This window comes from Poecilia reticulata, chromosome 5 (genome assembly GCF_904066995.2).
Source record: "Poecilia reticulata chromosome 5, P_reticulata-male-v2, whole genome shotgun sequence".
NCBI classification, from domain to species: Eukaryota; Metazoa; Chordata; class Actinopteri; order Cyprinodontiformes; family Poeciliidae; genus Poecilia; species Poecilia reticulata.
The window spans coordinates 10849712-10868041 of NC_088834.1; the positions used below are offsets into that span (position 1 = coordinate 10849712).

The window sequence follows — 18330 nt, forward strand, 5'->3', positions numbered from 1 at the left end:
TCAATCATGTTCAGGAGCGCAACCTACCATGCTTGATCCCGCCCAGTTAAATGCACGTTCCTTCATCTCATTGGTTGATTCGCTGGCACAGGCGGTTCCACGCTCTTCAATTCGGTATGAAATGTGTCATTTAAAAGGAAGTTAGAACGAGGTGCGCTTCTTTTATAATTAGTGATAGCTCAAGTAACGTTCAATTAAAGGTAAAAATAAAATAAAAACACATCAAAACTAACTATGTTTAATGTGTAAAACAGCAATCACTAATGTTTTTTGTTTTGTTTTGTTTTTTACATTGCTGTGGGGAAAATATGTTCCACTCTTTTGGCACAATGATTTAAATAAAGCTACGTTGGAGGTGTTTTTCAACATGAATGTCCAAAGTCAGAGTTGGAGTTGGTGGTGCTTTGGGTCATTGACCTGCTGAGAAATAATGGGCTTTTGGGGTTAAGTTCAGAAAGTTATGACTTGACTCCTTCAGGATACAGTCACTAAACATTGACACACCATTTTTCTAACAATTCCAAATTCAACTGTAGGTATAATGTTGTTTTTCTGAAATATTGTGGTATTTTTTTTATTCCAGATATATCAAGATACAAACCTTCTAAAAATATGATGTTTCTGTCACCTTGGTCCTCAGAACGCTTTCCCATGAATCTTGAAGATCATCAAGATCTTTTTTTGGCAAATGAGTTTAAGCCTGTGTTCTTTTTGGTCAGTAGTCTTTTTGGCCTTTGGTGCCATTTTTTGTCCAGTCTTTGTTTTTAATGAATTGTGAATATTAACTGAGTAGGTCCTTCAGTGCTTTAAATTTTAATGTCAATTTAATAGTGCTAAAAATTATACACAGATTTAAATTTATGTCACACTGAGTAATCAAATAAGTTGGGAATGTTTTTATTTTTGGATGGGACCTTTTGCACATTAGTGAGTTTATCAAGCCGTTTATTTATTTCTCTGTTTATTGCTAATTTTGACACTATCAGTCCTCCTTATATTGATACATAATGAATTATATTCGGAGGTCTTTTATACTACTTCATGTAATTACACAGATGTTATTTAAGTTATTACTTCATTTTGCAGCAGTGTCACAAAAATGTTGTTGTTAAAATTCAACTCAGTTTCTCAAAAAGATGTTATTTACAAACTTTATATATGTGTAATTCTTTGAAACAACTAGCGGTTTCATTCACCATTTCATCTCTTTACGATTAAATAACCAAAATGGAAACCAGACTAAACTTACATCAACAAATACCGGAAAGGGTCAGTGAGTTTGTTCCAGCAACCTAGTGGTGAATAAATTGAACGCACCACAGTTCCTTCTTCAAAGAGAGGGGGGAGGCGTTAAGTTTGTGTGAAGTTGTGAAAAGTTGTCAAGCCGAAAAAGAGCAAAGAAACTCCTCCCGTCTTCAAATTATGAGCAGTAAGTGAACTTTTAAAAACTCGGTGACCTAATTAGGAGAGTACATGTATATCACCACCATGAAGTAACGGCAGAGCGCAGTGTTTTACTCAGATTTAATACGACATCGTTTTGTTATCGATCGGACGTTGGAAGCATTTTAAAAGTGAGAAACTGACGCTTATTTATAGCTACTTGTTGGATACACCACTAACATTTATGTAAAGAAACGTTTTCGTTTTCATACTGTATAATTATGGGTTCGTTTTACACTTTTATTTTAATGTAGACAACTTGCTGTGTTTTACCGAGCAGTTGGGAGCTGTGTCGGTCACTTTAGCTAATGCCTAGCGAGTTTTCTACACATTACTTAGCTAATCGGCTAGCTGGCAGTGTAAGCAACCCGACGTAGGTTTCCTTGCTATAACCCCCACAAAACAAATCCAAACCTCACAAAAGTCACTTTATTTGAGTGTATTTGATTGAGTTTATACTTTGTTGCTAAATGCTACTCGGTTTGTGCCTTTGCCGCTTGAGAAGTCGGTGATCTTCCAACTCTTCTTCCGCAGATCAGCAGCAGGGTGAAATGGCCGCTGTGGAGAGCGGTGGAGGATTCAGTCAGAAGCGAAACACAAACTCACAAGTAGGTTAACCTGTCACACAAAGCTGCACTGTTTGCAAAATTGCATGGCTTTCTCTTTGATGGTGTTGGGTGTTGTTGGAGTGATTCTGTGATCCGTCTGTGTTTGAAACTGTGCGGGATGTTGATTTTTCTCCCCGGAGCACATGTCACCGGGGTGGGGAATGGGCAGGTAAATTTCGCCCACACGGGGTGTTCCCGTCTTAGCCGGGCACTTCGTGTGCGTTTCGCTCGGCCCATTTGGCTGGCCTCGGAGGGGGTGGCTAGAGGAGTGTGATAGTTTATAGGGCAGAATAAAGTGTGGGAGGGCGATGGGTGGGTTTGGGGGGAGGGGAAGCCGAGCCCGCCGCCGCTCCTGAAAAATGTGGTCCCTCCCAAACTCAGCCCCCCATGTTTTCTCTCTTAAAAACCAACTAAACCAGAAGTGCTACAATTGTAATATAGTAAGCATGAAAGTGATTTTAATGCAGTGTCTCTCTGTGGTTTTGCACACACAAAGCAAGCCACAGATCCACAGATCATCATTGTGGTAAATTTAAAAATCAAATCCTTTCTTCCTAAAATATTTAGGTTTGGAGTCTTAACTTTAAAAGCTGATTATCATCCTTATGCTATTGAATCTACTTTAAACATTCAGTCTCGCATAAATACCTGATATATTTATTTAAGCAATTCTGCTTAAGATATTAGTTTTGTTTGATACTTAAGTCTCAGGTTTTTTTTCTTGTCTTACTTTGTCCACAATCTCCTGTGAATTTGTCTATTTAAATAAACATTTTAAACTGTTAAAGATCTAAATTTTTGCAAAGATGGTAAGGTATCTTTTGGTTTAGTTTAATTTGTGAACTACGTGATTTTTTTTATGTGTGTACATGCTCAAAATGTCCAGAAACGGTCTCACCAGTCTTTATTTTGTGCTCAGAAAGGAAAGACTATTGATCAGAGAAATTGCCTGAAAACATAATCTCTTGGCATGCTGTTTACTACGCCCCTTTAAACTACGAACTCAGTTTTTTTCTTGCACACAAATACTAATGCAAAGACAAATACCAACTGAAGATGGTGTAGTTTAGGACAAAATGTCTCAGGTTCTCAACCGGCTGCTGGATTATATGGGACTTGTCAAACACCAGGCTCAGCATCAACAGACTGACTCTGGATGCTGGGACTTCATGGCAGAATTAGCTAGAAAAAGCAGTTTCTCACAGTGGCCAATTTAAAAAGGACTAAAAGATCTGAGATGGACATTGAAGAGTAGAAAACTGAAAAAGTGTGTTATTTACCGGTGAGAGCTTCAAATGAAACGACAGAACATTTATGAGCTGCAGAACAAATTAAAAGATCTAGCCAAGAGTGGTGGAGGAAGCTTGAGGATTGTCTGGAGGTGGTAAAATAGAAGATTTCTATGAGCAGTCAGATTTTATGGAAGATGCATCAGGATGTGTAGGATGAAATCTCATCTGATTAGCGTGAAAAATTAACTATTAAAATTTCTTAGCTTTAGTTGCTGTAAAATCTGCCGTTTTTGTTTTTCCTTAAAACCAAAATTCAAAGTTAACATCTGCGATTTTAGTTCATATCTTAATGTCCAACTCTTGATAGTGACTGCATGTCCTATTCCGTCGCTATTTTTTTTTCTTTCCTCTTATTAGGCAATTTTATTTTATTTTTACTGGAAAGAAGAAAATCTTGAAGTAATTCTGGTAATTTCAGTCATAGTGTATGTTACAGTGCAACACAATACGCTACAGATCTTTTAAAGATTAAGACATTTAAAGATCCAAATCTTTAAATGTTTGTGCTTTTTCTATTGGCAGGACTCACAGCAGCCGTCTCCTCTGGCCCTGTTGGCCGCTACGTGCAGTCGAATCGACACCCCTGGAGAGAACGACTCTTCAGCCGAGCAGCAACAAAATAATCAGCAGCAGCTGGAAATAAATCAGGGCGTCTTTACCTCCACTGCCAACGGTTGGCAGGTTGTCCCCCTCAATGTTCAGGCATCCTCAGGCTCCAACACCATCACCACTGACTCGTCAGGGGTGATGGCCGGAGGAGACAACTGCAAGAGCAGACAGGTGCTGTCAACATCAGCAGCAGCTGTGAGCACTCAGGGTCAGCAGCAACAGCAGTACGTAGTAGCCCAGGCTCCATCAGTGCCAGGTCAGCAATTGCTTACCACTATATCAGGCGTGATGCCCAACATCCAGTACCAAGTTATACCGCAGTTTCAGACAGTAGACGGTCAACCACTGCATTTTGCACATGCTCAGCAGGACCCGGCCGTATCCGCCGCTGCAGCACAAGGGCAGCAGTTTCAGATCGTGTCCTCTCCCAGCGGCCAGCAGATCATAGCTGCGACCAACAGAGCCGGCGCCGCGGGGAACATCATAACCATGCCCAGCGTCCTTCAGGGGGCAATCCCCATACAAAATATAAGCTTAGGCAACGGTGTGTTGCAAAACCAGGCCCAGTTCCTGGCAAACATGCCACTGTCTCTGAATGGAAACATCACGTTGTTGCCTGTTGCCACGGGTGCAGCGGGGGGAGATGTTAACGGTAGCGTGGAGGCTGGAGGCAATCAGCTGGTTCAGCAGCAGCCAGCCTCCTCTGGCGGTTTGACGGGGTACATGACCACCGTCTCCACTGCTACAACGCAGACCTCATCCTCTTATGGCGCCACCCAAACACAGAAGAGTAACGGCTCGGCGACGGGCACGTTCCAGCAGAACGTCCCCATTCAGCCGGACAACAGAGACGGCCAGCAGCCGCAACAAATCCTCATCCAGCCTCAGCAGGTCATCCAGGGTGGAGCGTCTCTTCAGGCCATCCAGGCCACGCCAGGCGGTCCGGTGTTTGCAACTCCAACACTCAGTCAAGAGGGGCTTCAAAACCTTCAAATTATGCCAAACACGGGGCCCATCCTCTTGCGCACGGTGGGCCCTAACGGCCAGGTTAGCTGGCAGACCATTCAGATCCAGAGTCCAACAGGGACGCAGTTAACTCTGGCCCCGGTGCAGTCCCTGCCCCAGCTGGGGCAGAATCAGGGGGCGGCTGGTGCTGCAGGGATTCCGGTCAACGCGGTGCAGATCCCGAGCCTTCAGACCATCAACCTGAACACACTGGGCAGCACTGGGCTGCAGATGCATCAGCTGCCGGGAGTTCCCATCCCCATCACCAGCACAACAGGTCCGTCATTTACCAGCGTATTAAACTGCTGGGATAGTTTCTAAAAGTCTTTAGTACTAATGCTGTAACTAATGTTTGTTTGTTCCATTTTTGTGAATTATTACAAATTTTTCAGGAGATTTTTGATAATTTTGTTCCCAACTGTCATGTTGTCACCTTGCTAAAATAATGACCTATGTTAAGTTTGGTCAAAAGTGATTTTTGCAAAAAAAAAAAAAAAAAATCACCTTTTTTGCCAAAAGATGGTTTAGGCCAAAAAAACAAAATCACTTGATAAAAATACAGGCAAAATTGAAGACGGCTTCTGCATTTCCTAATCCGGTGCTCAAATCTGGTTGGACCGGTTTAGCCGTTAGTTTTCATGTGAAACTTTAACCACACTGTGAATGATGCCGTCAGGTTTTTTTTTTTTTTTTTTTTTTTTTCTATTTCCACTCACTTTTTAATATTTTACTGCAGTTGTGGTTTGGCTACACCAGCAGGTTTTTAGCAAGGTTGCAGCTTCACTACTGATGAACCACTTTGACCCACAGGCAGCCAGAGCTGAAAATAATCAAATGTTTGCGTAATGGTAAAAGTGAACAGGGTGTGCAGCATTTACAATTCTTTTACAAAGAATTAAGTTGCTGTAACATCATTGTTTTATATCTTTTTGTTTCTCATTTAAAGGAAATGTTAAAAAAAAATAAAATGTAGTTCCCAAACGTTTCTTTATCATAATGATCGCTGCACAAAAAAAAAAAAAGTAAAACCTTTTTAGAAGTTGATAAATGGTTTGTTTGCATTTAGGCTGGAAGGTTTCACAACCTTACACTTGGATTATTTCTCCTCATTTATTACAGGGGACCAGGTATTGCAGACAGGCGGAGACGGTTTGGAGGATGGCGCACCTCTAGAGGATGAGGATTTAAGCCCTCAACCTCAGGGACGACGAAATCGAAGAGAAGCTTGCACCTGTCCGATGTGCAAAGACGGGGAGCCACGGTACGTCGCCGATCTGTATGGCTGGTGTCTTGGGTAAATGTGTTAACACAATAATGAAATGTATGAAGGTGCTTTACTCCTTTGAGTAAGTTTTATTTTATCACAATTTAGTGTTTTGTCTAGCTTTCAAAATTTAGTGCGATTAATAATGTCTTAACTTCAGAAATGGTTAAACTGAAGTATCAGTCTGAAGGATTTGGCGACATCTAGTGGTCATGTTAGACATGGTAGAGATGTGATTAAAGAAAGGGGGAAAATCCTGTTAATAATCCTGGGGGACGGAGAGGTAAATTTCCAGGAGGTTTTTGGACTTTTGTGAAATTTGAGATTATTTTTAAACCTCAGATAAACCGATGACGTTTTTTATGCAAAATGAATTTTGCTGCATATTTAATTAAAATATAATAGCCATGCAACAAATGAAAAAATTAATAATCTTGTCAGTTTATTTTAACGTACCCTAGATAGCTGTATGCGTTGATGCAGTCTTTACCCTGAAACTCAGATACTTCATTGTAGATTTTTCACTTTAGTGGATTAGGCAAACCTCCAAATATCAGACCAGGTTAAAAATTAACTCCTAAACATTTTTGACTTTGTACAGTGACCCAAATAAGAAGAAGCAGCACATCTGTCACATTAGTGGCTGTGGGAAGATCTACGGCAAGACGTCCCACCTCAGAGCCCATCTTCGTTGGCACACAGGAGAGCGCCCCTTCGTTTGCGGTTGGTCTTTTTGTGGCAAACGATTCACGCGTTCAGATGAGCTTCAGCGCCATAAGAGGACACACACAGGTGAGGAGTTCAGTGTCCAGGCCAGGGATTACATTCAAATGACTGAGCACAAATTTTAAGATGTTCTAATTGCACAGCCGTCAGTGCGCAGCCCTTTAACATACTTTCCTCCTCTTACTTTCAGGAGAGAAGAAATTTGCGTGCCACGAGTGTCCCAAACGCTTCATGCGCAGCGACCACCTCTCCAAGCACATCAAAACCCACCTGAACAAGAAAGTACCCGTCACAGGCAACAGCATCACCGTGTCAGCCGATGCTGCTTCTCCGTCGGCGGGAACAGAAAGCAGCGCTGGAGCCGGCTCAAACAATGACCAGCACACCATTGTCACCATGGAAACCTTATCTGCAGAAAGCCTTGCTCGGTTAGCCAGCAGTGGCATCAACATGATGCAGGTGGACCTTCACCAGCTCAATGGCAGCAGTTACTAGGAACGGTGTGAGAGAGCTGCTGAACGATAAATTTGGACATATGGGAGGGATTGGGGTGGGGGGGGGGGGTCAAAGGGCATGTTCCAGCAGGAACAGAACCTCTTGGAGGTGTCGGTCTGAAGGGGGTTCTCCGATGCTAATAATTTGTAGAACTGAGACAGAAATTTGATTTGCATTCTTGTATGTAGAGGCTTGTGGTATTTAGGTTTCTGAGGTGGACAGCTGGGATTAAAATCTCAATCTACAGAAATCACTGTGAAATCCTATTTCCTCTGAAGGGAAATGGTTTTACACTAACATCTGCAGCCTTAAATGGTGGAAGGCTGCAACAGAAAACACAGCTGGAATTCTGTTGAGGTTCTCCAATGAAGAGATGACACTAAGTCAGACTCTTGATCTTTTTCTCTCGCCGTTTTAAGCTTTGCCCCATTTTTTCTTCGACACCTCAGAGTTTCCTGACCGGCCGGCCCAGGCCGACGTTTCATGTCCCTCAGGCTAACCGACACATCATCTCAAAATGAAACGTCTACAAATAATGGAAAACGTCTTGCAAATTTTCACTTGTCATTTTGTTGAAGCCAGAAGCACAAATGTGTTGGAGCATATTTGTCGTGAAATTCTGAGAGTAACTCTTTAACTTCTTTTGTGAAAACATTCAAGCCATCATGCTTTATTGTCGGGATAGAAGCAAAGCATATTGTCTATGTATATATACTTTTTTTCTAGTAAACAGTACAGAAATTCTTAGCACAAACAGGAATATATAACATGGTTGCAGGTGATTGCCTTTCTGTTGTCTGTACATCTTATGCACAATCAATCTTAATCTTATTTTTATATATATATGTAGATTTAATTTGTAAACTTCAAAGCTTTTCATATAATGTTATAAGATCCAGATCTTCCAGTCTTTTTTCCATCTTATATCTTCCTCACAGCCATGTCAGTGGTTCGTTTTCCCCTCTTTGGTTAACAGTTTTCAGGTATGGTCAGAATTCTTCGCAATAATGTTAAATACTAAATATACAAGCTCAAGACCAAAGGTTTATGCTCCTTTTTATAAAAACTACTTGGGGAATCTTTCTTTGGTCCATAAGCTTTTAAAAGTACTCACCTAGTGATGCAAATGCCAAAATTATAACTGGAAAACATCCAGCAAGGCCGACTGTGTGTACTCTTCCTTTACTTGTTCAAACGAGTAGCAAAAGGCATTGTCAGAATGTATTTGCCTAAGTTGTTTTTTCCTTCATAATTATGCTCTGTATGAATTGTAACCTGTACAATGCATGTTTAAAACTTCAACTCATTGGACAGTAAGTGCTCTTACCTCCTTTCCCTGCCACCCCCCTCCCGTTTTTAAATAAGGGATTTTTTAACATGTTTATACAATTACTGCAAATGCCAACAGCTGGATTAAAAGGAAATCTTTCCAATTTCTTTGCGAACATGTCTTTAGCTTTATTCACAATATACAAAGCAGGACAGCGAAAACTTGGTTAAATTTATAAAAATGGTAAAAAAACAGAAAAACTTCACAAGATGCAACAAACTGAATAAACGTTCACCCAGAGTTAAAATCACATGTCGTCCTCCTCGTCTTTCAGTTTTTCACGGAGGCTGCAAGAACAAAAACAAAAAAACATTAAATATTTAGCCATTCTAACTGGTTAACAGCATAATCAGGTTACAGGAGTCTGAATCTCACCTGCTGAGGTAGGAGTGGACGTCAGAGAAGCCATGGTACTGAGCCAGAGGGAACAGGATGCCAGTAGGGCATCGGCCCTCGCGCTGGCGGCAGAAACTACAGTTGCAAATACCGCGACACGGGGGGCACTTCCAGTCCTGAGGAGACGCCGCAAAGTTTAGAAGGATAAGTGATGCAAACTAAAAATAAACGTGATTACATGATGCTGTTAACTTCAGCCTTGCCTGCATTTTGTAATATGGTATATTCTCAATGATTTTTAAAAGTAATAAAACAAGCCACGCGGGGCGTTTACATTCCTGTAAAGGGGGAAGGTAATCTGAATTTTGGCTACTCGTTTCTCCAGAAAATGGTCTTCAGGATTTTCCTTTATTTTGCTTCATTCATTGTAACTTCAAAAACCTTAACCTTTTTGATACTGTAATAAGGATTAGAGTTGGACTACACTCCCCCCTTTACTTTTTCCATAATATCTAAACCTAGAATAAAAATAATTAAATAAGCTAATGAGAACAGGAAGCCTTATAGTAAAAGATGTCCTAAAAAAAATAGCATCAACAACAAGCAGAAAAATCTTACGTTTCAACATAAAGTTGCACAAATGGAAATACTAGGAGAAGCACACAATACAAACGTCACTGAAACCTCCTCCAAAGTTTGCAACCAAACATTTAAGGGTAATTTGTGGTTTCAGGGTGTGGAAGCCAAGCGGTGTTTATGGGAACAACCCTTTTCTGGGCAGCAGTTCATGACCTGAATCTTAAGATAGGTTTTATGCCAAAATAATGAACCAAAGGTATGCAAGACAGTCAACAACAGAAAAATTTCTATCAATTAACGTTTTAAAAATAGTAAAAGGAAAAACATTGTTTATCTTTTTACTGCCTCATCTTAACAAAAGCAATTCCTGATAAGAATTCGATTAATATTTTCATTAATTCCAAGTTCTTCACCGTTTCTCCATTATGAATGTAAACACCACTTCTTAAATAAAACCATAACAAAGTCAACATAAGAGTTTATTGCAGCTGCCAATTTTATTTATGGAATATAATCTATCATCAAAATGGAAACCCTGTGGCTGTATGTTATTTACACCAAAGCAGTAGAGAGCACTGACCGGATTAAGCAGCGCCTTCCTGACGTCCTCTCCATATCGGTTCCTCAGGCACGGCCCGCAGAACTGACCCTGAATCCCTCGACAGTTCTCATTGCGGCAGCAAGTCTTTGTGTCGACAGTTTTCTGCCGGCACTGATGGCACGTAGAGCCCTGACAAAAAAAAATAAAGACATTATTAACTTTATGCAGTGCCAATGAAAAATGTTAACCTGTGTATTTAACCCGTTAATTGCTTTTATAAATCAATCATGATCAATGAAACGTGGCTTAGGATTAGGCCAAGAGGCATATTGGAGACTACATGGTCAAGTGGAAAAAGTTTCTTTGGTGTTTTTGGCTATTGGATAAGACACTTCTGTTGGGTGGACACCAAATGCTGTGCATCACCACAAAATCATCACAAGCATGGTGGGGGCAGCATCATGCTGTGGGAACGCTTCTCAGCAGCAGGCCCTGGAAGGCTTGCAAAGGTACAATGAATGAAGCAAAATGGAGGAAAATTCTGGAGGGCATTTTCTTTCCATTTTCAAGAGAACTATGATCCATTATTTCCCTGCAAGATAACAACCCACGCCATTAAGCTAAAGCTACACAGAAATGGTTTGAAGAAAACCTGACTGAGCTTGAAGAGTTTCGCAAGGAAAATTTGGAGCAAAACTGCAGCATCCAGATGTGCAGTTCTGATTGAAATGTGCATCCAGTAAAAGCAGCCTTGAAGGGGGCAAATATTTATGCAATCAATGATTTTATGTTACATATTTCTGAGCCATGTTAGACTTGGATTTTAAAGAGCTGAATGACTTGTTGCATCTTTACAAATGATAAGATGAACACGTCCTTTACAGATCTGACTGGAGGAATAAACTTTGAGTGAATTTGTAAGTGTTACGTTCACCACTGAACTTACTGTGACACTGTTGTAAACCTTGTCAGTCATGTTGTCAGCCACCAACTCCAGCTCGTCTTCTGTGATGTCATCTACTGGACGGATGACGTGAGGGTTGTTCTGATTGGGTCGTGGAGTGCCGCGGCGACGTGGAGCTCGGCGAACCTAAAACAGGTCGAGAAGGTGTGCATTACTTCTGTAAACATCTAAATAACCATATTTAGCTCTCATTGATTACCAATGTTAATTATACAAATATCAGAATTAACCTGTAGAGCAAAACAAACATGGTTTCACCAACTACTTTATCGTTCAGTTTGTTGTTTAACTAACCTCCAGTAGCTCTTCCTCCAAGCTGAGCTCCACAACTGCTTCCAGAGGAGATGAAGGGTCCTCGATTCCCCCCATAGAGCGGGTCTGTCTGCGAGAAGCCCGTTCTGGGTTCCTCCTGGTTTCCCTGTCACTTTGACCAGAGCGAGGCGGGTGCTGGAAATTGGAAATGAATCCACATAATCAGTTAGTCTCAAAGGAATATTCAGGTTAAGAATCTTGAATTTATTAAATCTGTACTTGAATTTCAAATTCAGCACTAACTATTTGAATATATACCAATTTGAAAGTCTACTTTTAGTTTGTTCTTTATGTTTAATAAAAACACATTTTTATACCTTGGTTTTCAACACACTGTGATATTGTCTTGTATGGCACTTTAAAATACATCTGCCATGTTGTATGTCTATATATATATTTTTTTTTTGCTATTTTTTTTAACACATTTCTGTTTTAATGTGCAGTACTTTGGCTACCCCAGTGGTTTTTAAAATGTGCTATTGAAATAAAGGCACCTCTTACTCAGACATTCAGTCTACTGCTAAACTGTGAAGACTAGCAGTGAAGACTCACGTCCATTTATGATTTTTACCATCATACTAACATAGCTTTTTCCTTTTGTCATCGGTCTGCCTGCTTTTTTCTTAAGAAAGCCAGCTCCTCCAGGCATTTTCTGTAGGTCTGCCATCAGCTGGGCCAACTGTTGGGAAATTGATATGAAGACAATAAATGGTAAATTAATACCAGCACGTAATTCACCAACCCTAAAACTGATATAAGAAGTAATATATTATGACAACTGTAGTGTAGCAGGCTCATTGATCATAATTGTAAGACTTAGTCTAATGTGAAGCATGAGGATTCATAAAATACACATATTGGTATCCCTATAACTTAGACTTGTATTTGGCAATTTTCCACATGTTAAATTGATAATCAAGGAGACATGTCCATTAACACAGTAACAGCGCAGACTGTAAAAATTATGGTTGCACAACCTCCTGTCAATCCATCAGTTACAGTCAAATCTGCAGGGGACAATAATGTTCACACAGCTTAGGTCTAGTGACCAATGGCTTCAGACCAGAAAACGTCTTAGTCATTCTCATCTAAGGCAGAGATTTTCAGGTGATTCACATGCTTAAGAGGTCATGTGTGACATGACCACTTAAGCAGCTGATTCACATGCATTCATTGCATGTGAATCAGCTGAAAAATCTTCATAACCTAACGAGGAGGGAAAAAAATCTGCTGTTTCAGATTATTCTTCTTTGGTGGTTTCATGCTCAAAGAAATCTGATTCCAGATTATATTGAAATTACCTATATAAATAAAAATACACAAACTGGTCAAATCAAAGAAACAATCAGAGTTAAATACTCAAACATCTAGTATCAACACTTATTTTTTGTGTCAGAAGTTCAACTTTAGTGCATTTAGAAAAATATTTGACACATTTTTAGTGAATGTTTTCCTTAGATGTCTTATAGCACTAATTACAACCTCTACATCCAAGAAAACTCTTTAATTTAACATACAAAATTTACAAACGTCACCACAAGGCATGTGTTTTTGGTTTACCATTGCTTTGTTGGCCTTGATGTTCTGCTCTCTCTTGGCCAGGAAATTATCCGACTCATCTTTTGCAGGACCTGATTCATTATCCTCAGCCTGATGCGGTTGACTCACAGCCTTCTCCTCATCCTCAAATTTCACATGCTTGCCCTTCTTTGACCTTTTGGGCTCTCTTGGCCTCTTCACTCCTCTCTTTGCTGCAATATTTTCTTCTTCATCCTCAAACTCTGAGAGCTGGAAAGAAGAGGAAGAGCCAGATCGAAGTGCAATCCTCAGCCTGAAGGGCTGACAGGCAGCAGGTGGTTTAGATGTGATCTTTAGCTTCATGGGAGAAGAGTCAGGTTGTGATTCAAGATGCAAATCCAAATTCTGTAGGCAAACAGCAAGGATTTGTCATAAGAGGCAGATTTCTAATATATTCATCAGTCGAATTTATTAATAAAAAAGGAGGGAAAATGGATTTAGTCGTGGAATAATTAAAATTTGTCAACATATTACAAGTAATAGTTTCTATGCCATACCTAATGTTACGTGTGTTGGCAATAAGTGCAAAAACATACCGTTTCTGTGAGCTCAGAGTCAGAAAAGCCATCAAATGTCTCATCACTTTCTGAGTCCTCTGCAAATACATCCACTAGTTTCTTCATATCAGCTTCACACTCCGCCTGTAAATAAAGAGTAAAAACAGCTTGAAAAACTTGTATTAATGTTCAGCTTAAATACAGTAGGCATTCAGTGAGTAAAAAAATAAATACATTTTGATTCATGACTTCAGTTCAAACCTCTCCAGTTTAGCTAGGTTCTCCAACAGACAAACCTGTCGTTCAAACCTGATTGGAAATTAGTGGCGCTTGTTATGAAGATTCGGACAGCACGAACACAACCGAGAGGGGCGGTGTTTTGTTTGCTGACGACCTGTTTTAACTCCGCCCTCATAGAAAGACGTGGACACTAAAACAGGCTCCAAAACATATTTAAAATGTAATTTTCAAAACTGCAGTTTTTAAATTTATATTTTAGGTATCTTTGACCTCAGTTCTGAGGTTAAACAGAAGATATGTAAAAATAAAGGTTTATACTTCTAAAACGCAAGAGGGTTGTGGACAAAAGCTGTACTTACAATCTGATAGATTTGGAGACTTGCTTTGCAAATTAAACTGGACTAAAGATTATCAAATCAACATTTGGCATGTATATTGCTTTCTATCAAGAAAGCCTCAATGCTGTGTTTGATTAAAACCCTTGGATGTGATCACTCATGCAAGCAGGTTATTTTATTTTATTTTTTTCAGACTTTTCTTTTCTTTTCTTCTTTGATTTTGAAGTAGCTCAAGTTCAATTAACCAGTTCAGTTCTATATATAACATAATGTTATGTATTTGAATCCTGCTATGTCATTAAGTCCTCCATTTTCAACCAGAGGGAGGTGCAGTTTCAGAGGATGTCATGGGAACTTGGCCTCTGGCCACACCTGCAGGCTCAGATTCACACCTTGCATTGATTGGAGGGTAGGATGATGACTACTACAGAAGACTTATAACACAGGGGATTCCTTCTAAGTATAATGGTTCCTCTTTCCTCCACATCTGTGACACCCTCCTCTATTACTACTGCCAATTTCTGTCTTCACTTCTGAGCACACTTACAAGCACAGACACGCAGAACAATCCCTATTCATGGTGCAATCACATATGCACAGGCAGCAGCGTAAAAAAAAATCTACATTATCTACTTGAATACCTATAGTTGCAGCAAACACATTTAGTTCATTGTTTCTTGTTCTTTTTATTTTATTTGTATTTTTGTTGTTTTATTTTTCTTTCTTTATCAGTGTATTTCTTTTGTTTTGTTCCTCACTTATTTTGCTGTTGTTTTATCTGATTTCAGCAACTGTCTCCTTCTAATTGCTATGACCTGTCACAGGTTTAAATAATCCTTTAGTTTTTTTTCTAACTACGGGAAAGTGTTTTTGTTGTTGTTTCTAATGATTCCATATGATGTAACGGGTTTCTGATAAAATAAGAAGTAGTAATGCTTGTGTAATTCATATCCGCTGAATCATCTCACTATATTTCAGTTATTTTACAAGAATGCTGCATTTCTGCCATTGCGTACACGACGTACGTATCCTTTAAGGGAGGGCGTGGCTTCCTGCTGCATATAGGCTGCCTCAATGCGGAAGATAAACAAAAGCCTTCCTATTTCTAACTTTTCAAGAACAGAGACGAGGTCCTCAGGTAAACCTTAAAAATATCTTTTACAGACATGATATTTGGCTATCAAATCAAGTACATATGAATTACAATAATTAGAAGGCTAAAATTACTTTAGGATGTCTTGCTTGCAAAACAGACAAATATCTTCCTGTATTCGAAAAATTATTTTGAACTTGTTGTTTAACGTTGTTTTAACAGTTTCGAGTGTTTTAACCCCCGCATTCAGTTTGAAGGGTAATATGCTTTTGTAAACTGTTTCTTATTGTAATCCTTTTAACCACATTAAAGCAACTGTAATGGTGAAATCAGCCATTACATCAGCCATTACTCGTTGCTATCTCTTAAGAACCATGCTTTACAGGAAACACCCACTGTGGTCTGTAAGTGCTTGGAAATCTGGTAGAGGTTAAATCACAATAATGATCTAAAAATTATGCAGATTTTCTTTAGTTTTTGTCAAAATCATTCCTTTTATTTATTTTTAACTGGTCACTTCATAAATAAAGTATAATACACTTACTGGCCCATTTATTAGGTATGTCTTGCTAACACAATGGACAGCCTTTTACTTTCTGAACCACCTTAATTCTTCATAGCTTGATTCAAGAAGCTATGTCAGAAACATTCGACTGAGATTTTGGTTCATGTTTATAAGATAGAATTCCAAATATGTCACTTAAACAATGTTGGTACCAAAAGATTCAAAGTGTGCCAAGAAAGTATTTCCCAGACCAAACACAAAGCCACCACAAAAGGCAGGATGGATTCATGCTTTCCTGTTGTCAAATTCAACTTCTGACTCCACCATTTTAATGTTGCAGCTACAATCATCATTTATTGGACTAGGCAGCATTTTTCCAATCTGTTTCTGTCCAATTTTGATGTGTCCCAGTTTCCTGTTCTTATGAGTGACACACAGATGTTGTCTCTTGGTGGTGTGTAGCTTGTGTGTTTCAAAGTTTGATGTGAGGACTGCTGCTAGCTTGTTTTCCCAAACCTGTAACCTGTGGCCTGCTCATTGTCCTCTGACTTTACTATGAGATTTTTAACAGCACAACTTCCTCTTGGTGAACATGTTACAATCTGATTGACTGATTCACTATTTCTAGAGACAAGTAATGAAGTAGGGATAATTATTAAAAGTGGCTAGTGAATGTATGTTTAGGAAAATCATTCTAGAAAACTTTCATTTTGAATACATTTTCATTTTTACCATCAGTTTCTTCTCAACAACCATCTGTTTTTGATTAGGATAGAGAATGTAGAGTTGTGGTTAAAATAAGTTATTGTGCAAAATGTTAATGTGGACATTGTCAAAGACTCAACAATATAAATCTTTTGCAGGAGGTTTTTTGAGACCTAAACTCTTCATCTAAGCAACTTAATACACAGACTATGTGGCCAAATCAAGGTGGGATTTCACACCAAGCCATAACAACATTTTTGACAAGTTTGATGCCAGTTATATCTGATCACTTTTCTAAGGTCCATAATTGTGCTGCTTTTCCATATTAGGTCCTCCTCCTCCTCAAATGGGTCCCCAAAACCCTGCCTACCCTCCAGGCTACAACCCTTCATTTCCCGCTGCTCCTGCATCAGGAATGTTCCCCCAGGGTCCAAACCCTGCATACCCTGCAGGCCAATTCCCAGCTCCCATGAACCCAGCCATGGTTCCCATTGCACCTCCAGGGGCTCCTGGACCCCATGCATATCCCATGGCTCCTGGAGGTGTTCATCCAGGTCCATATCCCCACTCTCCCAAAGGGGGCCACCACAAGGGCCATCACAATGATCCTCATCATGGTGGGTTACACCCAGGGCCTGGAATGGTTGTAGGAGCTCATGGACACAAAAAGCATAAGAAGATGAAGAAGATGAAGAAGGAACACAAGCATGGACACCACAAACATGGCAAGGTGAGGTTTGACTTGGTTTAAGATGGAAGTGATTGTGAATAAAACATTGTAAAAATTTTAAAGATCCTTTTTTTAATGATCATCTTGACATTGTTGTAGTCACCCAGGTCAGAGAATATAACATTGTGCAAATGTTATTATAATCTGATTAAAACAAACTTTACAAATTGCTTATTGGAACATTGAACAAAAATATGCTGATCTAAACCAGAAGCAGAAATTACTCAGCAAACAACATGTTCAAATGAATGTTTTAAGAAATAATCTGATACACAATGTAAAGACGAAAATTGTGAGTGGTACCATCCTTAATTTTTGACATTAAGGAATACACTGCCCTCACCCAGTATGACTGATTATTTTTATTGATTAATTTTTTATGCCCTAATTTAACTGCAACTATGTTTTTTTGTTATTCTGACTCACGTGACTCCAGTTGTTTATATTGTCAGTTGTGTACTAAATGTAACAGTTTATTGCATAAACTTTGATTGAAACATCTGTAAATTCTGTTTAAACCTGGTAATATGAATAGTTTTAATGTTTCGTTATGTATGATTTTTTTGTCTTTACAGCATTCAAGCAGCAGCAGCAGCAGTAGTAGCAGCAGCAGCAGTGACTCAGACTAATGAATCTTCAAGATCAACACTCAGCATTCATGCTTATTCCAAAAGTGCAACTGATCTTATAAACTTAATCAAATCATATCACTTTTACATGCACTAGTATTTCATAAACTCCCTTTAAAGTTAATTTATGACACTAAAGCAGCACGTACACTAGTAGTTGTTACCTTCAGTTTCTGAGATTCAGTTTATTTCCATTTCTTTTACAGGACACAGGACTTCATTTTGTAAAGTGAGGTCATTAGTTTTCTGCTACTGCAGTACAGAAATTCTCCGTTTGTGTAAATGTAAATGATCAAAAAAAAAGTGTGCAACTATGACGTGTTTTGTTTTTTAAGATGTCATAGGAAATTAGTACAATTGTTATGATAAACAGTTTTATGTTCTAAGTAGAATATCAGCTAAGTGCAAAGTTGGAGCCATTATGTTGTTGTCAACATCTGATTGTATGCTCATTACTACATGACTTCAAAATAAATAAATTGATCAACTACATAGTAGTGTGTTTTTTCCC

At 39.2% G+C, this 18330-nt stretch overlaps 3 protein-coding genes across 4 annotated transcripts; 2 read left to right on the plus strand and 1 right to left on the minus strand.

Annotated features, from left to right (window-relative positions):
• The first annotated feature begins 1282 nt into the window (after window positions 1-1282).
• Window positions 1283-8875, plus strand: sp1 (sp1 transcription factor). 2 transcript variants are annotated; one of them, XM_008408484.3, is made up of 6 exons: window positions 1283-1429; window positions 1978-2051; window positions 3866-5234; window positions 6077-6218; window positions 6823-7013; window positions 7138-8875. In XM_008408484.3, the coding sequence occupies exons 1-6, from the start codon at window positions 1423-1425 to the stop codon at window positions 7440-7442; spliced, it is 2088 nt and encodes a 695-aa protein (XP_008406706.1). In that variant the 5' UTR covers window positions 1283-1422; the 3' UTR covers window positions 7443-8875. The 2 variants fall into 2 exon arrangements, with proteins under 2 accessions (XP_008406706.1, XP_008406707.1); XM_008408485.3 differs by lacking the exon at window positions 1283-1429 and adding an exon at window positions 1436-1574.
• On the minus strand, window positions 8876-13965 carry LOC103464411 (cell division cycle-associated protein 7-like). The gene is made up of 9 exons (XM_008408483.3): window positions 13814-13965; window positions 13619-13723; window positions 13065-13427; window positions 12088-12183; window positions 11487-11639; window positions 11175-11318; window positions 10268-10417; window positions 9148-9284; window positions 8876-9059 (listed from the first exon to the last, which is right to left on the minus strand). The coding sequence occupies exons 1-9, from the start codon at window positions 13823-13825 to the stop codon at window positions 9020-9022; spliced, it is 1200 nt and encodes a 399-aa protein (XP_008406705.1). The 5' UTR covers window positions 13826-13965; the 3' UTR covers window positions 8876-9019.
• A 1122-nt stretch (window positions 13966-15087) lies between these two features.
• On the plus strand, window positions 15088-18311 carry LOC103464413 (uncharacterized). The gene is made up of 4 exons (XM_008408486.3): window positions 15088-15295; window positions 16619-16685; window positions 16790-17190; window positions 17766-18311. The coding sequence occupies exons 2-4, from the start codon at window positions 16670-16672 to the stop codon at window positions 17817-17819; spliced, it is 471 nt and encodes a 156-aa protein (XP_008406708.1). The 5' UTR covers window positions 15088-15295; window positions 16619-16669; the 3' UTR covers window positions 17820-18311.
• Window positions 18312-18330: the final 19 nt, after the last annotated feature.

Excerpts from the sequence above, each read along its gene's own strand:
- sp1 (XM_008408484.3), top strand. Across the intron at positions 6,219-6,822 it reads TGCAAAGACGGGGAGCCACG|TGACCCAAATAAGAAGAAGC; the intron begins GTACGTCGCCGA and ends GACTTTGTACAG. Across the intron at positions 7,014-7,137 it reads CCATAAGAGGACACACACAG|GAGAGAAGAAATTTGCGTGC; the intron begins GTGAGGAGTTCA and ends TCTTACTTTCAG.
- LOC103464411 (XM_008408483.3), bottom strand. Across the intron at positions 11,640-12,087 it reads TGACAAAAGGAAAAAGCTAT|CACCCGCCTCGCTCTGGTCA; the intron begins GTTAGTATGATG and ends TCCAATTTCCAG. Across the intron at positions 9,285-10,267 it reads GGAAGGCGCTGCTTAATCCG|GACTGGAAGTGCCCCCCGTG; the intron begins GTCAGTGCTCTC and ends GCGTCTCCTCAG.
- LOC103464413 (XM_008408486.3), top strand. Across the intron at positions 17,191-17,765 it reads GACACCACAAACATGGCAAG|CATTCAAGCAGCAGCAGCAG; the intron begins GTGAGGTTTGAC and ends TTGTCTTTACAG.